We start from the raw sequence: 23,518 nt of genomic DNA, 5'->3' as shown, positions 1-23,518 counted from the left end.
CACCTCTCCACAGACAGGTGATCTTCATGATGGCTGATGGAAGGCTCCACAGTCAGCACCACCTTGTGGACCTCTCTCAGGTGACTGAAGTAAACCCCAACATATCCAAAGGCCTTCTCGCAGAACTCGCAGCACAGAGACCGACGTGGGCGTACCTCAGAGTGGTGAAGCTTCATGTGGGTGCTCAGGCTGCCGGAGTGAGCGTACGCTTTGCGGCAGACTGGGCAAACGTAGGGCCGGCTGTTGGTGTGACTGTTCATATGGCTCTGGAGGTGATGCTTGAACTGGAAACAGCGGCTGCAGGTGGGGCAACGGTGGAGCGGACGGCTGCCTATGAACACTCTTGGATGGGAGGCACCCCTCAGGTGGAGGGTTACTGGGGCTGGTTGGGGAGGACAGTCCAGGGTCTTGGTTGTGGTAGTGGTGGGGAGCTGATGACCAAGTACGAGCTCCTGTTCTTGGCCATCTGGGGTAATGGCAGGCAAACTAACCAGTTGGGGAACCGTCTCCATTACCAACATGGGCTTGGGTCGGATGCTGCGGTACTTCTTTGAAATATCAACTTCCTTTTGTTTGGAGCCTGGAACAACTGCTGGCGGTTTCTCTGGGACCCTTCTACGGAAGAAGGACAAAGACCTCTTCTTTCTAGCCTCAAATGCCAAGATGTCCTCCATCGTCTTTCTCTTCCGCCCCCTCTTCTTCCCAGGTGGTTTCTGGAGGGTTCCCAACACAGGCATGAGTGTGGTCTTTGCCTGGGGCTGGAGAGTGGAGTTTGGCACCTGGTTGTGACCCAAGGCTTCAACTGTCTCAAGGGGCTTGGATATAGGATCTAAGGGGCTGGTGAGTCCTGTCTGGCTAGAGAAACCCTTCTTCTCTGGGGACAAATTGCTAAGCTTTGCAGCTGGGATGAGGGCACTCTTCATTTTAGAGTAGGGCAGAATGGGCAGTTTACCCTTAGGTGGGGACGGGATAATCTGGACTGCTTTGCTGAAGATGGCTGAGGACAGGACCGTTATACTGCTCTGGGGCTGGGCTGCAGTGGACTTAGATTGGCACAGCCTCACTGTAGTCTTACTTTCCTCTGGAGATTTGCCTGGGGAAACTTTGCCAGCAGCAGGGGGGAACTGGAGGTTCTGAATAAGGCTAGTTGTAGCAGGTCGTTCAGAGCCATCTGGTGCTCGCTCTAGCTGAGAACCTGGGTACAGGACAGCATTGTCTGGGAGTAGAGCAGTGACAGAGATGTCAGAGGAAGCTGGGTCAATCAGAATTACCTGCTCTGAAGACTCCTCTTTGGCCACTAGGGTTTCCGTTGTGTGCTTGGACTCCTGTTGTTTTTTCTTCATCACTGTTGATGCCCCACTCACCGCTGACTTGGTTTGTGCTGTCACAGCAAACTTGGAGGCTGTTTTTATCCTAGCAGCTAGTGGTGGTGACTTGACCTTATCTGTGGTCCCCTTGCTCCTTACTGGCTGGTACCTGGGAATGGGCAACTTGAGGTTGTTTTGGGTTTGTTGCTGTGGTGTCTGAGAGGAGACAGAAGGAGGCAGTGCCACCAGAGAGAAAGTGCCATCCTGACCTGCTATTTGCATCAGTGCATAGTTTTGGGTGGGCACAATGATGGACTTGGGGCTGGAGGCGGTGGTAGCCTCAGGGAGGGCAGAGGGAGGCTGGCAGGACAGGACTGCAGGGGAGGGGGAGGGCACCACAGCCGGGGCCTTAGGGGCGATGCTCCGGAACTGAAGGCTCTTCATCTGAAGGGCTGGACTCACTGGCTACCAACTGAAACAGAATCACAAACGAGTTTTGTGAGTAACAGCACTGAGCCTAGCGAGCCTTTTCAGCCTTAACTTGCCCTTTTAGCTTTAACCCTCTAACCTTAACTTTCCACATCAACAATTACTGACAACATTGCAACACCGTATGATTGCGGTCTTAAATCTGTTTGATCTAACATCTAACAATCTGACTGTAAATGTGAATTTTTGATGGTGTCATTACTGTGCAACCCAAGCAGAGAAGCAAACACAGTAAAAAAAAACAGGCATCTGCACAAGTGTGACAAGCTGTCATATTACCCATGTCTCTCTGGTCACACACGGCAGAGTCACTCTGCCCCAGGCTAAGGACAGACTGTCCCCTTTGATTTGGGCTCAGCATGCAGCCGTGGTACATGCTGGGGCCCTGCAGGGGACTCCTTTTACGCCCCCCCCTCACTTCCTGGAAGGATCAGCCAGTGGAGCATGAAAGCTGCCCAACAGCAGGATCTTTACTAGATGAAGAGGAGCTCCCCTCTCATCTCATCTCCCCCTCCACTGACCAGCATTGCAACCTGGCCAAAGGCAATGAGGATGCCCCTGAAAAAAACCCTGGATTTTCTTTATCACCCCTTGTTCACAAACAACGTTTCATGGTTTTCCAGCATGGCTGAGGCTTTTCCACTCTGTGGATCGCCATTCTGACTGTGTTGATACTAAATACTGCTGAAGTAAATGGGGAAACTATAACCTCAGAGTGAGGTTTTAAACAAGTCTATATTATATGAATCTACCGTACAGTTTCCATCCATCAATCAAGAGCCACAGGTATGGCTTTAAAAACAAAGGCAAAATTTCCTTCGTTTATATCAATACTGAATCTTTATATCAAAAGGAGGGAGAGATTACAGAGGAATGCTTCAAAGGGCCTAATTGTAAACAGACTGAGGTTTGAATTTCACAATTATGACCCGACTTTCAATAGCAGCATTTGATACAAGCAGCGTTCCAACTCCACTCTGTAATAATAATCAGCATAAAGTGCAACAATCTGGAGGTGTCACAAAAGGCAAATATTCATTACCAGAATTTCTCAATACAAAAAAAACATCTGTATTCATTTTCAAAGCAGTCTGGCGCTTTATTCCTTCGAAAAGAAGGAGAAGAAAAGAAAAACTGCAAAGGGCATATTGTTTAACAGCTGGAAGTGTTTCTGTGCGGAGAGATTATTTATACAGTACTCCTACCGCATTACGACTCCATAAAACTGGAGATATTCCTTCTCTGTGTGGATAGTTGACTCCAGTTTGACTGTGACTCTGGCTGAACACCGAGTGGAATAAAACCGTGGGATGTGTGTTCCTCTGGGCATTTTATGTGGCTATAGAAAGTGGGAGATTGGGGTAGAGGCAACGCTTGGCAATTAATTGTGCCATGTGAAAGTTTACGGTTGGACATGGGGTGGGCGTAAGGTGTGTGTCAACCGCTGGAGAAGCAGCCAGTAGGCCTAAAATCATTTTGTCACAGGTGATTCAGTCAACGTCACCTGACACTGTAACTCAAAAAAAAGAAAAAAGTGGGAATGGAACTGGAGTAGCATGGCCAGTGTTTGTGCATATCATGTTTGAACTTTAGTTCTCAGAGTTTAAAATTTTAAATGAGACAATTAGACCTCATTGAATTCATCATCCTCGTCATTAGATGGTAAGTCAAGAAGCACTCAAACACAAAGTCTGTGCCGGCACTTTCCTCTCATTACTATGCAAATTTGTTCAGCAAGGTGATCCAACATCTAATCTGATCATGTACACTGATGTTTCTGTCATGTACTGTTCTGGCACTGCTGCTGTCTGTACACGGATGGGTTTGCACAGATACATGCCACCATGACTTACTGACAAGGGGAATTACTGGAATTGTTGGGTCTTTTTAAAATTATAGAGTGTGGTCTAGACCGGCTCCATCTGTAAATTGAATTGAATTGATTGACGAGCATGTGACAGGAGGAAGATGGGACAGGAAGAAACAGGGGCAACGAGACAGTAAATATTAGAATCTTTTCAGTAACAATTACAGAGTGTATGATGATAACAACCTTATTTTTGCACAATAAATGTATCATTGGGCATATGCAACCATTGTCTTCGTCTTTATTGATAGTACAGCTAAAAAGTGACAAGAAAAGGGTGAAAAAGAGGGGATGATATGCAGCAGAGGGCCGCGGATCGCTGTGGTAAGGACTTTAGCCTTTGTAATTATATGGAGCGTGCGCTCTACCAGGTGAGCTACCAGGGCACCCCAAGTACTGCCAGTGTTAACATGCTGATGTTCAGCAGGTTATGTTTACCATTATGTTTACTACTCATGTTTACACTTTATCTAGCATGTTAGCATGCTAACATTTTCTAATAAGCAATCAACACAAAGGACAGCTGAGCTTTTATGTATTTGGACATTAACTAAAGTATTGGACAAGTTTAACCAAACTTCAATAATCTAATATCTGGGATTCATGAATGCCTGAATCAATTTTTCTAACGGCATTCATTTGGTGTGCTGATCCGTTTGTTCTTTCAATACTATTGTTTTAATCCCATTTGGGCACTAGTGTCTTTTTCATAATTTCTGTATATCAAATTGTGTGCCAATCCATGATGATATCCATATCCATAGATGTTGAGATATTCCACTGGATAAGTGAAAGTTTGATCTGATGGTGGCACTAGCAGAAAAGTCAGGGAATCAGGGGAAATTTCGTGGCAATCCATACAATAGTTGTGGCTCTATTTCAGTCTGGAACGAAGTGGTGGGCCAACTTACATTGCCATTCCCGCTAATGCAGCTAATAATAGGAGACCACTGAGTAATCCTCAAAATTACACATCAATCAGGACGGTTCAAAACAGACTGAGAGTGACTTATGTGTAGCACACAAACATTTACAACAAAATTGTGCTTTCAAAGTCAGGCTAGATTTTCAAATTCATATTTTAGAGTTGGACAAGGGTAAGAAAAAGCTGCTAAAAACCAACTGCATCAGTAACTGATCCTACAACAGCTGGTATTTTCATAGTACTAATTTCTGGAGGCCCTGAAGCTACCTGTTTAAAACTCTCTGAGCTCTACTACAAGAAGTACGTTGATAGAACAGGTGAGTGTCTGTCAAGATGACAGCGTTAAGGTGGAGTTATGCGTATGCAGAGGCTCTACGCAGAGCTTTCGGCGTAGCCTACGTAAGTGGCCTGAAGTTTATACCTGTGCGCTGGTGTCTGCGTGTCGTTCTAGCGTATCTCTTTAAGAGAATAGCAGAGCCGGCATGTATTTGCGCGTGGCGAGTGTGTGGTAGAGCGAGTGAGAGAGTGGCGGGCATTAGCTTCTGAGCGAGTACCGACTCTGGAGGCGTAGAAGGAGAAACAAAGTGTCTCCGCTGTTCTTTCTGACCACGGTGGGAAATCTGTAGCAGGAAAAGTTAACCCTCTCCTTGATTTCATGTTGTTTATGGAGAAGGAGAACCAGGACATGAGTCGGGGGAAATGTGACGCTACCAAGCCAAACGGACCAATCACAGTTGTTGCTGTCTGCGTCGTTGTGACGTGTAGTTAAATTTTTTGGTGCGTCAGGCTACGGCGTAGAGTCCGTATCTCCACTTACCTGCGAGCGTGCCCACAGTGCGCAGGAGCATAAATTGGCCTATAGGCAACACCTAGTTATTCAATATTCAGAATGGGGCAATGAAAAAGTATCCTTAACTGTTGTAGGTCAACCAATATTACTATTTGAAAAAGGCTACCCTTTTCTGTCTAACAACTCTCTCCTCCAGTTCAGCCACATGGGAGAGGGTAGAGAAAAAAGGAAGACAAGAGAGGAGGGAGGCAAAGAAGGGAAGGCATTATTAACTTGTTGATGATGACAGGGTAAACTGACAGTCTCTAGTAGACTGTCAGTTTACCCTGCCATCATCATTCTCTATTCCCTATGAGGTGGTTCTTGTGCACAGTGAGATGCAGATGGAAGAGAAAAAATGTCTGGAAGAAAGCCAAGAGAGCTACAGATGCTTAAGAGCCAGACCTGTAAACCTGCTTCTGATCATGATGATCTAGACTCAGCTGGGAGAACAGCAGAGACAAAACAATTATATCAAGACGGTGTCATAATTTCCTCCAATTGGTGTTTTTTTTTAAAATATATTTTCAAAATAACGACAGTTGTTCAATTCAAAGAAGACAACAGGCTGCAGTGGTTGAACAACTAATCTTTCTCTAGTTAAGGAAATATAAGAGAGGTCTATGCTATTTTCTGTATTTGTCAAAGCCACACAAATGACAGCCATTTGCAGCAGCATTGGGATGTTTTCAGACCCCTTCACTTGTTGCTAGATGCACCCTAATAGTGTGCTCCTGCCACCATCATGCTTCATCATAGGTATGGTAGCAGCCAGAAGATGAGCGGTACCTGGTTTTTGCCAGATGGAGCGCTTGGAGTTCAGGTTCTCTTGACTCTAAAAAATAGTCCTGGTAGTTCCAAACTTTACGTATGTGCTCCAAGGAACATTCAAAGCTTTAGAACTGGTTTTACAACCTTGCCAAGATAAATGGACTTTGCTGGGGGTGACAAGCACTGTGGATTGTGAGCTACAGGTCTTACCAAATCATGTCCAATCAATTGAATTTAGCTCCAATCAAGTTCTACAGTATCATGTACAGATCATACAGTTTCTTCAGGATAAATTAAGAAAACAAGGTACACCTAACTTAATTTAGAGTACTGTAGTGTTGATACGATACCCTGCCTAAATATCTCGATACCAATACTGAAACGACACGGCAAAAACCTAAAACATCAGGAAAAGTAGTATATATAGGAATAATAGATGACAGCGCATGGAACTTAAAATTCTTTGTTTTATTGTATTAATTAAAAAGGTAAACATGTATTAATTTCAATATTTACATGGTGTGCAGTAATCTGATGTCCTCCTATGCTTGAGTCTATGTGATTTCTTTGAAAGTTAACTTCACAGCCAGATATCACTTACAGCATTTAAGAAGATTTTGGTAAAACAACGCCTGTTCAGGCGGAGAGTGGTACTACAGCACAGGAGACAGTGAGATTAAGGGCGCTTTCACACCTGGAGTTAAGTAGACTAGGTGCAATTCAGGGGTGAAGTTGCAACATTGTGGCACTGCACTTTATCAAACACACCAAACACTGTAAACAAATGTCACACGGTCGAAACGGTCACTGGTCTATTGGACAGAATATCCAAGTGAAACTGGCCGACACTTGAAATAATGGAGCAACACCAAATGTATAACGTCTTGGGTTTTCTGGTTTTGCTTTGGCATTTCTAGGGCCCTATCTTGCACCCGGCGCAGCGTAGCGCAAAGCCCGACTCAAGTGCCTTTGCTAGTTTAAGACCGACGCAGTTGTCAATTTCGCCCACGTTGTTGAAATAGCAAATGCACCTGTGCCCATTTGTGCGCCCATGGGCGTGCTGATCTTACAGGAAGGAGTGTTCAGGTGCATTCTGGACATATTGCTACCTTGAGGCAGTGTGAAGTGATCGCGCCATTGACCATGCCTAGGCTTATGCACAGCGCGCGCACACTATGCTTGTTACACAAACACAGGGCAGCGCAGCAGCACACAAACATGCAAAAGATTACAAATAAATATATTACGGTGCAAATCCTCCATCATAATAGCAATGCGCCAAGGTACAAACACGCCTGGCTGTTAAAGGGAATGGGAGATGACTCTCTGGTTTATCATCCATGTTACGCCCAAAACACACCTCTGATTAATGAAGACACTAAGTACAACCCTTTAGAACCATGCACCCGGTGCACGGATCCTTTTTTCCGTCGTTAAACTAGCAAAAGTGGATTTATTCTAAACGCACCTGCGCCAAGCGCTTTACGCCGTGCGCTTAGATCGTTAAAATAGGGCCCCTAATATTTTAGAAGAAGGCGAACAATATGAGCAGCTGACAGAGAGTGAAGGATGATTAGAGAGATTTTGATGTGTCGTCACACAGACGACGAGCGATGTATAGTCATAATAGGTTATAATTTATAATAATTAATCTTTTTATAATTTATACTGTTTATTGATCCCCAGTGGGGAAATTACAATTTACACTCTGTTTGTTAGAAATCACTACACACAGGCCTGAAATACACAAACATGCTTAGGATCTATTCATGCACAAATGGAGAGATGTCAGAGTGAGTGGGCTGCCAGTGCTGGACCAGCACCCTGAGCAGTTAGGGGTGATTTCTCAAATCACACCACCAAATCAGGAAGACACCACAGTAACTGTAGAAAGTGCTATGTTGAGTGTATAAGTGGTGTTTCAGAACATCATTCTCATTCTCTCGGACTGCTTTTCCATTTCATGTCAACGAGAATCATCGGTGTCTGGGGAGTGCTCTATGGTGGATTATGTGTTTGCCGAATTACAGGAGATGCTTGAAGAGATTCAGAAAAGATGGTGAATCTAATTTTATCAGTACATTTAGTCGTAATAAGAGATTCTCTGACATTAGAAATACATACTGAAGCATTTAGATGACTATAAAACCTTTTACATTCATTCAAACTAGCATTAGCCCATTTACCAAGGTACTGTTTCAGTGCCTGACAATGCCCTCCACCGCAAACTTGTGTCTATTTAATTGGTACTGAGATCTGACGGGCCCCGTCTTGATTCAAAAGGGTATAACACAGCGGGGCAAGGGGAGAAATGCGCACGGAGGTCACAGACGCTACTCAATCTGCTGCTGGATTTGAAACGCCAACCACTCTAATCTGAGGGTCAGAGGTCAGGGCTAGGGTGATGCAAAAACCTGGTTCCTGGAGAGAATGTGAGACTGAGGGAGAAAGAGAAGAAATAAAGGGTGGGGGTGATCCACAGAGACAGATTATCAGGTAAAGCCGGAGGGGTGAGAGGTGAGGATCTGCTGTTTATGCTGGAAACAGGTTAGGGTTGAGCAGAAGGGCAGTGTGGGGACGGGCCAGGCATCCACCTGGAATGGAATGAAATGGTATGAAGTGAACTGCTACGCACGCACGCACGCACGCACGCGCACACACACACACACACACACACACACACACACACACACACACACACACACACACACACACACACACACACACACACACTCAAACCTGGACCTGGGTCACATGCAGAGGTGGTCCAGCCAAGACCAATGGGCTGACCAGCTAAAACAACCCGCCTATTGTTAGCCAGTAATGCAATTTAGTGAGAGGTGAAAGCACTGCTCTGTGAAATGTCAAAACACTGAGAGTGCAGTGTTTTGGTAGCATCCCTGATGCATTCTCTGATTCTGTTTTGTCTCGCTTTGGGCCAACTACTGTTTAAACTGCAGAGTCCTGCATTTTGCTCCCACAATAGGGAAAGGGAAGTAGTTTCTCTTGTGGGGAGTTTTAAAAAAATCAAATGTGAAGTGTTTTGAGAAAAGCAGAGCAGGGAGCAGAGTAGTGTGAGGTTTGTTATCTCCCTTGTAGGTGAGAGCATTGCTCATCTGGGACTCGAAGATAGAGCCCAGAGATGGAGGGTGTCTGGAATGAAGTCTGTGTGTGTGTGTGTGTGTGTGTGTGTGGGCTAAAAACCCAGCAGAGGCCAAGCTCCCCCAGGTTTTAGCCCAGATGAAAGGCCAGGATCTGGGCTAGATAAGAGGGCAGATCACAGGGGGCCGGGGCCAGCCGGCTGTGAGAAGCCATGTCCAGCGGCCTTTTTCACCAACCTCTCCTCCCTCTGTCTCACACACACACACACACACACACACACACACACACATACATTCTGTGAATCTTTCAGTCCAAATGAAGAAAATTAAATCATTCCATTTGTTTTTTCCTCCTGAGTGAACCCTAGTGTTATCTGTGCTCGATTGCTTCTTCCTGCACGCATGCTAACTGCTCATCTTTGCTCCTCAGCCTGAGGTGTACGTGTGTGTGTGTGTGTGTGCGTGCAGGGGATGTAGGTTGTGAAGCGAAGGCGGTCATGGGGAAAATCAAATCAGTGTTTGCAGAGGTCCTTGTTTCATCCTAGAGCTCTGCTAAATGAGAGGGCAGCACACGCGCACACACACACACACACACACCTTGCGATTTGGTAGCAACAAGGTGCTCCATTCCCCTTTTCACCAGACAACCAACAGTGAAAGGTGTTGTAAGAGAGAACAGCATCTTATGGTATTCATGGCACATGGCACACGCACACACACACACGCACGCACACACACGCACACACACACACACACACACACACACGTATGTCATCCACTGTCACCTGAGCAAATCAATGCAACTGAGAAATCCATTCCAATTAGGATCCCGCCGCTCTGCCCTGCATGTGGATGTAGATTAATCGATATAGAAATCCCACTGCTAACCTGCCGTTCCTCTCAGAGAATGCGCTTAACTAAGACTCTGGATGCTTTGCTTTCATTGACTTAGAAATAAAACTGTATTCACTAATCATTTTCTTTAGGTAAGGCAAAAAACATCTCTCTGTTGAGTCAAGTGTTCACTACAGACAAGCTGGACCCTCAATAAAAAGACGAGGCACTGCCTTTTGAAGGCAGGATGCTGTAAACCCCTGACAACCAATGACCTTTGACCCGATGTCCAACAAGCCCATGTGTCATCCCCGGGAAGCTGTAACGTCTTCAATCATCCATGCTCACAGATGAACCAAATGAGCAGAAGACACACACACACACACACACACACACACACACACACACACACACACACACATATGACATGGCTGCCGGCTCCGAGCTGAGTGGCGGCGACGTGGAGCGGAGGTGACAGCAGTGTGTTCGAGGGCGTGCGGACGCGCGTGTTCAAGGTCTCGAGTGTTACCGTGCTCCCCCCTCAGGCAGCCAGCACTGTGTTAGCCATGCTCAACACTAAACCTTTACCTGACCTTTCCCTCTGCCGTGACATTTGGACCCTTCTGAATAGGTCAAACAGCACTGAAGAGTGGTGGAGAAATAGAGGGGAGCTGGAGGAGAAAAAAATAATGAAGGAGAGGAATGAGGGCTGTCAGTGTAGGGAGGTGACAACTGATGCTGCTTGGGAATGTGTAAGAGAGAGAAACATCAATCACTGAAATTCCCACAATTAAAACCTCATAAGGGATTATTTCGGTCAAGATTTTACTATCCCAGACCATTTATGGTGGGTAAGTTGTTTGGTTGTGAACAGCAGAAGGCCAACATTCAGTGTGACCGCATGTGAGAATGGGCAACTTAAAATGCTACTCAGCGGAAGTCTAGTCTGTGAAAAAAAAAAAAAAAGCACTGGCAGAGTCAAATATGTCGTTTCAGAAATGTGCAGAGTCACTGATGTCAGGAAGTTGCTGCAAGTATATTTTGCTGAGTGACCAACAGGAACAAAGCAGGAAGTGACGATATGCTGGTAAGATTGCAATAGAGTAGGATAACACACTTGAAAAAGGGGAAACTGGTGAATGCGGGTGGTGATGGCGCAGTGGATATGACACTTACCTTTGGTGTGGGAGATCCGGGTTCGATTCCCACTGCGATACATCAACCAATGTGTCCCTGAGCAAGACACTTAACCCCTAGTTGCTCCAGAGGTGTGCGACCTTTGATATATAGCTTTGGATAAAAGCGTCAGCTAAATGACATGTAATGAATGTATGACATCCAGTACAAGGGGGACTTTGTGGTTGATTAAAAAAAAACTCAATCGGATGTGAGGTACAACAGGAAACAAACTATTTGCCCTGGTGTGATGATACAAAAGTAAACAGTGTCTTTACTTGGACCAGTTAGTCACCCTCTGAAGCTACACTGCTAGGTTTTAGTTTTTAGGCGGCGTTTTGACACAAAAACGTCCATACAAGAGTTTTACCTCCAAAGCAGAACTAACCTCCGCCCATCGTCTGACAACGCATATCACATGACCATTTGCATACACTGGGCATGTGCGTGCTGGTGTAAACAGGAAAATTATGGATGTATAAGTTGAAAATACAGTAAATACTTTGGAGAAAGAACAACAATGGTGAAAAGTAAGAGCAGGGATTTATTGGCTTGGACCGAGGACGAGGTGGAACTGTTACTGAAAGGTATATAAACTACCTAACTGATAAGACTGACTGACGTGCATCGTCGTTTCCAAAGGCCTCCATTTCTGCCCGTCCAGACTACAAAGCAACCCCGGAGTTTTCAAACCAAAACGGGGGCAGCAGTGTTTCCAAATGTTAAAGTTTTAGGAGCTCGGAAACGTGAGAAGTAGGGACACGAAGCGCAAATGTATCAAAAAGATATTCTTTTTTTTAAACCAAAACGTAGTGTAGTAGTAGCCTGAGAAGCATATCCCTAAATAATAATTATACAAGACCACAATGTTTCAAATCTCGAGGAATGCGCTTACGTATTGTGGAGGTTTGCGGTGGTGTGTGCAAGAATGCGTAGACGAGCACAACATGCAGTAGACCTAAAGTTGTTTTTTTTAAATTATCATTCATTTTATTTATTTATTTATTATTGACAGACTGACCTTTTGAATGAATTAGGGCTGCAACTAACGATTATTTTAATAATCGATTAATCTGTCGATTATTTTTTCGATTAATCGATGAATCGGATCAAAAAACAAAAAAGCATTAATTTACATCAACTCAATACATACTTACATACATACTTGTTGTTTTAGTTTATAGTTGTGTAAAGGTAAGTAACCCAAAGAGCAGATACAGACAAAACACACACACACACACACACACACACACACACACACACACACACACACACACACACACACACACACACACACACGTTCACTTGAAGCTTATTCATTAAATTATTACCATCATTGTAGTAAGTGCGAGTTAAGTTCATTTGTACACCACATTTAAACACAGCTTAAGATGACCAAGTGCTATAAAAGAACTTTAAAATGAAATTAAAAAGTACAACACACACACATATATGGGACAAAGCACAGAATATATACAATATGACAATAAATTAAAAAATGAATGGGCCAAAAAAGGCGAGTGAATAAAAACATGTCTTTAGTCCTGCAAATTATACCACCCCTGCTAGGCTACTGTTATTAACGAGCTAACGCTAGCTTGCTAACTTCACTACTGTTATTAACGAGCTAACGCTAGCTTGCTAACTTTCCTACTGTTATTAACGAGCTAACGCTAGCTTGTCATGCTGGATAACGAGTAAACACCAGCACCACTGGAGGGACGTTACGTTCCTCACTTCAGAACGGAACAAAAGTAGGATTGTGTAGTGACTTTACCCTGCTGTTGAACTCCCTTCCTCCTCATCAAGGACTCCAACATGTTTATGTTTTAGGTGCTGAATCATCACCGTGGTGCGCCTGTGCCATGACGTGTTGCTTTTGCTTATCTTGCAATTAACACGTTTTTGATTTATTTAGTGTGAAATGCTCCCATACGTTGGATGACTTAGGTCGTACTGATTTCTCTGCCTCCGCCATGTGTTTCAGAACAACGTTACGGGTCTCTCCGGTCTCTCGCCGTATTTCCTCTACCCCCGCTCTGCTCTTTTTTCTTTTCTTTCGCTCCGCGCTGCGCTCAACTCAATTTATTTTTATATTTTTATCTCCGCGACTGAGTGGCATATTGATACAACGAATCGATAATGAAATTCGTTGCCAACTTTTTTAATAATCACATTTTATCGATTTTATCGATTCGTTGTTGCAGCCCTAGAATGAATGTGAAATTGCCTATCTTGTTCAAGGCAAAGCTTTTGTTTTGAAGTCCCTTCTTTTATTTGGAAGTCAGTGCGCGCTACCAGCAATGTACAGCCTGCTAACCTTGACAACCTAGCTGTATTCTATAGATATCCTTATTATCTAGGATCCTTGCATGCTTGTTAATAACTTATTTGAAGATTTCGGTCTCCAAGATTGACAGCATTGTATTAGGAACATAGATAGACTAGGGAATTACTAGGAAAGCCACTATCTCTGCGGGGAAAAGACAACAAAAATCCTTCCTCCCACGGACAGGAGGGGCTACTCACAGAATGGTCCGTTGTTGTGTCCGTCTGTGAGAGGGAGAGAAAAATGTAACCCCAAAGTGAGTCGCTTGCCCGCAGCTTAAAAAAATTACACGAAAATGTGTACTCGATGTTCGCAGTATAGTCATTTACTACATCCCGCGTAGAACAAGCCACGATAAATCAAATATAATCAATATATCGCCCACCCCTAATATATATATATATATATATATATATAATGTATACTCCTTTCCACTGCCTGCAGAGGCAAACAACAGGAACTGTCCATCTATCCAGCTCCGTCCTCCTGTCCTTTCCCTTCGTCCTTCATTTATCTGTAACACTCTGATACACATATACTCACAAACAGAAAACCTGTTCAGACACACAAACACTCCCCAGATGTGGATTGCAAAGGATTTTTGTTCATGTTGGCCCTGCCAAGGAAAAGGGAAGCCACTGCAGCCTCGACTGGGACACTAAGAAAACACCTGTGTTCCCGGTCCCACCTTAATGATCACTCAACGCAATGGGGGAACTTTAATGGGGGCCCTGGAAAGAAGGAAGGAAGGAAGGAAGGAAGGAAGGAAGGAAGGAAGGAAGGAAGCTGCCAGCTTGCTAATTTTAGGCACTCTGCATCTCAGATGAAACGCTGGAAAAGGCAGAGAGGAGGCGTGGAGAGGCGGGAAAGTTCTCCATCTCTCACTTTCTGCACCGTGTCTTTCCAACTATCATTACCCCCTGCATCCGCTATGAGAGAGAGTCTCAAAGCTCTTTGATTCTCTGAATCATTTCTCCCTCTCTTCCTGTTACCATCTCTCTCTCTCTCTCTCGTCTCGGCTTTCTCTGTCTCTTTCTCCCTTTCCCCCCGACTCTCGCTTTCATTCTCACCCCCCCCCCTTTCTGTCGGTACCTGAGTAAATAAACAGTGTTGTGTGGGATGCTAATTAGAGCAGGTTCAGGGACGTGATGAGCCCAGAGACAGATAAACAGCAAGGTGGGGAGGAGAAGAGATGAGATGGGGAGGGGGCGGTGGGGGGTGGAGGTAACCCACCCCAAGGGCAACACAACACAGACACAAACACGTCAGCATAGTGGTGAAGGACAGGCAAGAGGGATTTTGGCTTTCAACCCAGAACCCGCTTTGAAGCGAAGGGCGGTAGCAGGGTAGAGGATTTGGAAGGGGCTTGTGATGGAGTGAAGGGTACTAGCAGAGAAGGGGGCACATGGTGGCGCTTCAGCCACGATGAGAGGAAGAGGGGAAACGCCGCGCGAACTTCCTTAATGACGGCTGCTCCTAGAGACCCGGTGCGAGATCAAAGGAATATGCAGATGATCCAAGTTTCTTCTCCTGTTGAGGTGAGCCCGAGCTTCTAAAAGCAGGTCAATGTGAGGCAGCTTGTTCTTATTTATCATAAGCTGGCCTGCCTGGGGGGAATAAGCTGCTGGATATGCAGGTGAGAAGGTAATGTTACAAAGGAGAGGTGAACACAAACAAGTATGCTTCCACTTGGTGGTAACTTGTTGTAACCCTTCTACAAATGTAGATCTGCAAAGATGAATAAATGAATCGATATGTGGTCAACTATTAAATGAATTGCCAACTAGTATTTTGATAATCGATTAATCAGTTTGAGTCAGGAATTCTTGGATCCCAGCTTGTTAAATGTGAATATTTTCTAGTTTCTTCACACCTCTGTGACAGTATATTGAATATCTTGAATATCTTTGAGTTGTGGACAACACTGATCAACATTTTTTCACCAGTTTCTGGCATTCTATAGACAAACAACTAACGGATTCATCGACAATGAAAATAACTGCAGCCCTAAACTCTACACTGTCAAAGCTAAAATAGAAATGAATCAGACAGGCAGCTGGCTGCTGTGAAATCACTTACACCTTGGTATTATCTTCACAAAAAAAAAATAATCATTACATTGTGCTACATTATCTGTGATGACCTAAAGACTTGAGACTGAAAGACTCAAGTCAGACTGAAGTTTAAACATACGAGGACTTAAAACTTGTAGCTCTTTTTCACACGCAAGAAATTCATCTGTAACCTGGGACCAGTGTTGGGGAAGTTACTTTTAAAAAGTAGTGTTTGCTCGTTACTCATTACTTCTTAAAAAAGTAATCGTTACTTTACTTAGTTACCCCCTAAAAAGTTACTAAAAAAAGTAACTTTTTACTTTACTCGTTACTTTTACGTTACTTTTAAAAGCAGGCGTCTCTGGCAGAGACTGAAGTTAATTATACAAAAACTATCTTTGACCATAAAGCCAATCTCTGGTGTATCAGTGAAGTGTCTGAACTCCACTGCAGGCTGGATTCTCTCCTCAGAGTGACGGCTGATTCATTATGAACGAGTCCAGCGCGGGTTGAATGCACATCAGCAGGTCATCGGCGTTACACCGTAGTAGTGTATACTATATAATGTCTGTATCGACTTGTACTGGTCGCGCAGCCACGATGGTCCATGCATTGTCCTTGCGTGTCCGTGCAACCGACACAAGTCCACAGCGGTCCGCTGCGTGTATGTATGAGCCCATCTCCACCGCATCCATCTAGGCTCAGTGCACCGTCCAGCAAAAATCCACGAAGCTTAAAACGCTCTCAAAAGTCAGCTTTGGCTGCTTCTCGCTTGCCATGATTACTCTGCTACCAGCCTCTGTCACGTCCCCGTGTGGAGCTTGTGAGTGTGCAGCTGAGAAGACAGTGTCAAATCTGTCCCTGGGAAAAGTAACGTTGCGCCGAATTGAAAAAGGAACTACGTTTAGTTACCAAATTTTCAGTAGAAGCGCGTTACACTACTTGTTACCTGAAAAAGTAGTTACGTTACTGTAACGCGTTACTGTAACTTTGTAACGCGTTACACCCAACACTGCCTGGGACCTCCCATTACCTGAATCTTTAAGAACATTATGAGGCTTTGGTACGGTGTTCCTTCTTGTATTTTGACTGCATTTTACAAAGTGAGACATTTGAAATGCACTTAATTGAAAAGGTGAGACATTATGTTTATAGGATGTGCTGTCGCATAGGGGAGTAAAGTAATTGTGTCATGTTAATGGTCAGCATTTAGAGACGTGAATGACCTGCAGCTGACTTGCACTTTGCGTCTTCTGACTTGACTTAAAAGGTGCTCTAAGCAATGTCACGCGTTTTTTAGGCTACAACATTTTTTGTCACATACAGCAAACATCTCCTCACTATCTGCTAGCTGCCTGTCCCCTGAACACACTGTAAAAAACATCTCCTCACTATCTGCTAGCTGCCTGTCCCCTGAACACACTGTAAAAAACATCTCCTCACTATCTGCTAGCTGCCTGTCCCCTGAACACACTGTAAAAAACATCTCCTCACTATCCCCTAGCTGCCTGTCCCCTGAACACACTGTAAAAAACATCTCCTCACTATCTGCTAGCTGCCTGTCCCCTGAACACACTGTAAAAAAAAACACGGTCTCTGTAGACAGCCCAGGCTCCACAAACTGCAACAAAAACAAACTGCACCACCAAACATAACAACCAGTGTTTCAGCCAATAACCGACAAGGATTTAGGGGTGGGGGTTGGAGGGTTAGTTAGTGGAAGGGAGGGGGAGGGGACGGGATGAGGAGGAGGGAGGGGCGAGCTAGCCTCCGTTTTGTTTGACAATACTTCGAACGTCAACAAGAAGTGACATCGCTCAACATCGCTTAGAGCACCTTTAAAGTTGCCCTCAACAACTTGACACATCCTTTGTTAAGACTTGACTTGGACTTGTTTCAACTAATGCTGACCTTACACCAAACTACTTTTCAAGCGATTCCACTGTCACAGACTAATTTCCAATATCTGAATGAAATCCTGAGAGTCTTGCTAGAGTTGGTGATCTCCCGTCGTCTCCATCATTTGATGTAATGTGGTCATAACACTCAGTCCGATCAGTCTTTTTCCCGTCTGTACATTCAGACAAAATCAAACGTGTTTATTAACCTTTATTTATTCAGGGAAGGTTCACTGAGAGGCAACCTCTCTTTTTGCAGGAACGACCTGATCACATTCACACAGTTCCACATTCATACTTGGAAGCTGCCCGGTTCAACCACAGTCCGATCTGCTGGCCACTGAGCAGCTCCACTGGAGCGGTTGGGGTTAAGGGCCTTGCTCAAGGGCACCTCAGTGGTGGTAATGAGGGAGGGGCAAGTGCTGCTCTTTCACTTTGCCCACCCAGATTTTATCTGGTCAGTCTGGGGATTGAACCGACGACCTCCCGGTCAAAAGCTCGCTGCTTCTCGCTTTGACATTATCGTAGGTTTTAAGTCTTGGTAGTAAAGTGAAATCACTTGAACACTGTCAACAACCAATGGGTGCGCTCCCTCCAGCACCAAACAGGAAGCAGCAAACCGGCTAGAGCCAGTGTTGTTTATGGTTGCTAAGCTAAACGCTAAAAAGTGAAAGTTGCAGATTTTCAACCCTTCTGAAGCGCTTCATCCAGCTGGGATTTACTGGTGGATAAACACAGACCTCTGGGTACTGGAGACATTCATCTGCATGTACGGCAGAACAGAAAATCTGCAGACTTTCCCTTAAATTACCAGCTAATGCTAGCGGTAGCTTGCTAGCTTGGTTCAATCTTTCAAAACAAATCTAGTTGTAGTCTTGCAATGTGTGACCCTGCAAGATCCCCAGTCTTTACATATTATGAAGGTCTTTGACGTTAGATGTGAGATGATTGTCTTTAGATGTGAGATGGTGTCACACTTTAGTCTTTTCAAAGTCTGTTTGAAGTGTTCTATTGTAAGGTAGGCGTTACTTGAAACTTGAGTGGAACCTGTTCAAAAGATTAGTGGCCTTTCAGACTGAAATCAGGGCTGCGTTGGTGGAGGTGTGATGCTTCAGGTAAGAGATAAAACACAAGTTTAACAGAACCGTGAATGCTGATCAGATGCCAAAATACTGCACACACCAATACTTCTGTCCTCTAGATTACAAAGGTTCTGTGAAAAATCAATGACGTTTGTTATTCCACACCCCTGAATTATGAACCAATGTGACGGTATATTCCACACACTCCCCCACGTCCCTAATCACTTTGGTTGCACACTTTGAACTCTGTGGAACACTTGTTATTTATAATCATTTGTATTCTAATTATTAGTTCTGCAGATCTTCAGTACCCCGAGCTGCTCCAGTAGAGTGGCTCAGTGGCCAACAGTGCTGCGCTTGTATAAACAGCTCCCAGGGGTGGCTGTGTGTTTAACTGTGAATGTAAAACAGGGCTTTACTGAAAAACAGCATGAATGCTCAATCACCTTTTTCTGCCTTTTTTAAAAGAATCTTACAAAGCAATTCTCATTCCTGAAGATTGGGTGAATCCTTCACGTCTGTCTGCCTCCGTCTTTGTCTTGAGTCCATAAATTTAGCATCTGCTAAGGTGTCTTTGTTGGGTTATTAAAACCGTAGGAAACGCTGTCTGGCAGGATCAAAGCCAGCCTTGGACCATAATGATCACTGATGCTGTTAAATTAACCAGACGCGAGTGCTGTTCCCTCTGATAGGGGGGATATCGCTCCACTGGCAGGGGAGGTGAGGAGAGGCGGTGGGCCAGGTACAAGAGAGTAAAAAAAAAAAAAAAAAAAAGGAAGCCCAGACAAAAATGATGGGACGACAAGATACAACGTTAACAGATCATGTAAACACCGTCTTTAATGTTACTCAGAGATGTTTCATGATTAAAAGACATCTTCCCAGATTATGGCCAGATTGGTAATGACAGGTGCAGGGAGGGGGGGGACCTTGCCGTTACAAGGTCTTGCGTAAGCTTTTAATCTCACGTTAAATCCAGCACAAACACTGATGGGGAGATGGAGAGGGGTGAGTGGAAGGTAGAGAGGATCACGATAGATATCTAAGAGATTGCGGAGGAGAGGGGAAATGGAGGGAAATGTGATGGCTGGATAGATGAGCTATTTTTATAATGAGGTCAGTGTGAGCTGTGGGATTTCATTCTCCTGGGAGAGAGAGAGCGAGACACACACACACACACACACACACACACACGCACACACACACACACACACACACACACGGGGGAACTGTGGCGATGTATCTCTCATGCTGAGCGGAGCAGCTTCTGTCCACAGGAGGAAAAAGAAGAGGACTATGAGGAGGCGGAGGACACAGATTTTGATCATGACCTGATTGGTTGAAGCGGTCTTATTTCCTCTCTGTAGTGCTAGAACACAAGGGCTGATGCTTAATTATTGAACAACACTGACACTCACCCATCTTGTGTTTGTTTCAACAAACAAACTAATTCCTCCACTCCCATGACTCCCACTGTGTCGCAATCCTTTAAATTGTGCAAACATAATGATGGAAAACAGCGCTAAAATGTGCCTTATTGTATCTGAAAAAACAACTGATGTCCAACCAAAAAGTGTTTACCGATTGGATGATCCTTCCTCCTCGGCTGCTCCCTCACTCCTCCTCCTCTTTCTGGGCGGTGCCCGGGTTGTGGTCCTGTCCCCCCCTCTCCACACTCCCCCTGTAAAGACATCAAACACAAACCTTTAAGATAACGTGTACAAAATAGAGAAAACCCACAGCAATCACACTTTTGCTATGCCATTAGTATGGAGCCCTAACGTGTTCAATAAATAAACAAGACAGGGTGAAATAAATAATAAAAGTCAAAACACAAAATCCAAAAAAATAAACTAATCTAGAAACTAAAGTAATTATTATGAAACATGATATACTAATATGTATTTCATTATAGACATGTTCATTTCAAAACATTCCTTTTCAAAAGTCCCTTTTCATATCAGTGGACTTGTCACCTTTTAGCCTCCGTTACCAAATGTAGCTAGTTAGCTCCTGTTAGCTACAGCAACAACTAGCCAAAGTAATGCTGCATCTACCAACTAAAGGCTGCTGCTGGTTATAAACACAGTAGTACACAGTTACAATAACATACCTAACCTCTCCTTTTACTTATCTTAACAGGGCTACACATGCTACCTAGCTAGCAAGCAAGCTAACAAGCAGGCCGGGCTTGTGCATGGATTATTACTCAGCATTAAGCGAAGCGCTAGTGTTAGCAGCAGCTAGCTGGTTAGTTCAGTGTTACCTCAGCAGCGTTGTAATTCTTAGCAATTTCTCTTTGAAAAGCACACAACTGTGAAAAGCAAAAACACACTAAACTTTCTCTCTTTCTCTTTGCTCTTAGCCACATGGATCTAGCTAGCTTGCTGGCAGTTGGTTAGCCTGCTGGGAGGCTGAGGGCTAATGTGATTGGCTGAAAGGTGTGTGTGTGTGTGTGTGTGTGTGTGTGTGTGGGGGGGCACTGGTGACAACTCCAATATCATGAAAAGTGACATATGAACATCATCGTGAAAAATACTATTATAAAAAGGGACAATTTGAAATGAAAAGGAACAGAAGACATTGTGATAAAAATAATGAATTAAGTTTCATAACAATATATATATTTTAATAATTTATCAAATTATGTCATAATTTATTGGTTTTTCAATATATTTAACTTTATGTATAAATATAGTTAATGACATAATTATCATTAATAATTTAAATATGATTAAAAGTCTATTCAATATTGACCAATTTGGGGCTCCATAAACTAGCACCGAAAAATATGGCGTCTATAAAATGTGTTTTCTATGCATTCGTCAGAGTGGAGCAGTGTTCTGTAAATTCCTGGAAGCATTTAAAAAAACAAAAAAAATATGGTGCGAAGACAAAGTACATACAGCAGCGACAAGATATTCACATACTAGCATGGCTCTGCATGGCCTGTTTCACAAGCGCACACGCACACGCACACACACACACACACACACACACACACACACACACACACTCTCTACAACGTCTCTGATGCACCCCCTCGCTCTCTCTAAATGCCTGTCGCTTTGGCCCTCCATTAAGCCGAGCGAGCGCTCGTTTAGCCGGTGTCTTGGCAGTTGGGGACGCAGGCTGCCCATTCAGTCAGATCCAGCTGTATTAAATAAATAAGGAGCGCTCTTCTGTGTAAATTATTCATTTAACACGCCTTATCCTCTTCCAACAACCTTGTTAGAGCAACTCAGGAGTGGAGAGGGGGTGAGTGCAGGGGGGCAAAGGGGGGGGGGGGGGGAAGGGGTAGACACCGCGGCTCATGTGCGACTCAGCAGAACCTGTGGTGCATCTCTAAGCTCTCTGGGCGTTCAGTCGTAGGGGGCCTAATTCACTTTGACACCTCCTTTGTTTCAGGCCGAAAAGAGCTGCAAACACACAGCAACACTTTTGCTCACATGCACACACATTTCAGCACACACTGGCATGCACAAACTTAGAGAGAAAGAGCACAAGAAAGGAATTTTTAGTGCATATTCATTCTAGTTGTCTGGATAAATTATTGAGAAACGCGAGTCTCCAGAACACGCCACGCTGGAATGCGCGAGCTGCCTGAACTCAAATCAGACAACACAGCAAGTCATCCACTCTGAACAAGTTGATTCTAATGAGCCGGGATGGGGACACATACAAAAATGCTTATTGTGAAGGAACTAACTGTTCTGGATATTAACCTTGAGTACAACTGCACAGAACACCTAACGTTTGTTTAGCCTAAATGTCATAACGACGTCGCTCGGTAGTCCATGCTCCCCAGATGGAGGCTAACTGTATTCATTCATCTATCTCTAGTATTCATGGCACAACAACAATGTATTCAAGGTGAATTAGGGTGTACAATAATTACAATTATTCTTAAGTTATGCACATACACACAACTTCTATTTAAATATTTAAAATCACATTGAGGGCAACTGTATTATTTTCAACTCCTGTATGTTGAACCCTGCAAAGTCAGAAACCAAACTGCACTGAAATAAGACTTAATTACTAATACTTGAAAACCGGTGATGCTTAAGTACTAAGCTTCAAAGTAAAGTGTAATTAATTTGAGGTATGAGGGGCATGGGCATCAGTTTGGTTTGAAATGTGCTGGGGACAGAGACGCATTACCTTTTTTTTTTTTTCTTTTGCACAGGTCATGAAAGGTTTTGAAAGACGCTGTCCTGTAGCTTAACTAAAGTAAATGAATAAAAATGTATACAAAAATGTGATGATGTCCGACACATTTTATGAAGAAGAAAGCCTCAAGTTTTCAAAAAGCATTAGACATATGACCCACTAGCCTATGATCTGCTTCATGTATCCACGTACCATGTTGACAATGTGACATGACATCAGAATCTTTTATTTAAATCTAAAAGTCCAGGGCTAGACTGATAGCAATCTCTCTCTCTCTCTCTCTCTCTCTAGTGTTCAGCCCCAGAGCGGGAGGTTGTTATGTCAACTCTGACAGTGCTCATTACCAGTCTCTATGCTCTGAATTGGAGTTAACAGGCTTTGGCCCAGACAGAGGCCAGCTAGACCTGGTACAATGGGATCTCTGTGTGTGTGTGTGCGTGTGTGTATGCGTGCGTGCACGTGCTGAGAGTTAATCACAAAACGCTCTTTCATTTCCAAATCACACCCTGAGGCCACTGTACATTACAGAGGCAGTGATACACAATGTACAGTGACATCTACTGCTTACTTTCATTTTCACTGACAAACTTCTCCATATGAGGGCTGAGCACAGCATCCTGCTGCCAAACAGCTTCTGTTTGAGTTTGTACATGTGCCACTGTGCACTGTTTCGCCACATTACT

The 23,518-nt window shown here is 44.1% G+C and overlaps 1 protein-coding gene and 1 long non-coding RNA gene across 2 annotated transcripts in view; one reads left to right on the top strand and one right to left on the bottom strand.

The window, feature by feature from the left end:
- znf438 (zinc finger protein 438) overlaps positions 1-23,518 on the bottom strand; it is a 71,287-nt gene that overhangs the window by 2,982 nt on the left and 44,787 nt on the right. Inside the window, exons 2-3 of the mRNA XM_031298257.2 lie at positions 20,244-20,343; positions 4-1,779 (exon numbers count right to left, since the gene is read on the bottom strand). Coding sequence (XP_031154117.1) covers positions 4-1,751 — 1,748 coding nt within the window. The 5' untranslated portion in view covers positions 1,752-1,779; positions 20,244-20,343. The remainder of the gene's footprint in view (positions 1-3; positions 1,780-20,243; positions 20,344-23,518) is intronic.
- Positions 1-23,518, top strand: part of LOC118494347 — a 60,659-nt gene that overhangs the window by 34,082 nt on the left and 3,059 nt on the right. The gene's annotated exons all lie outside the window — the stretch shown is intronic.

Source organism: Sander lucioperca, chromosome 23 (assembly GCF_008315115.2).
Source record: "Sander lucioperca isolate FBNREF2018 chromosome 23, SLUC_FBN_1.2, whole genome shotgun sequence".
In the NCBI taxonomy this organism is placed as follows: domain Eukaryota; kingdom Metazoa; phylum Chordata; class Actinopteri; order Perciformes; family Percidae; genus Sander; species Sander lucioperca.
Note: the sequence above shows the minus strand (reverse complement) of the source record. Positions and strands in the feature narration are given on the sequence as shown.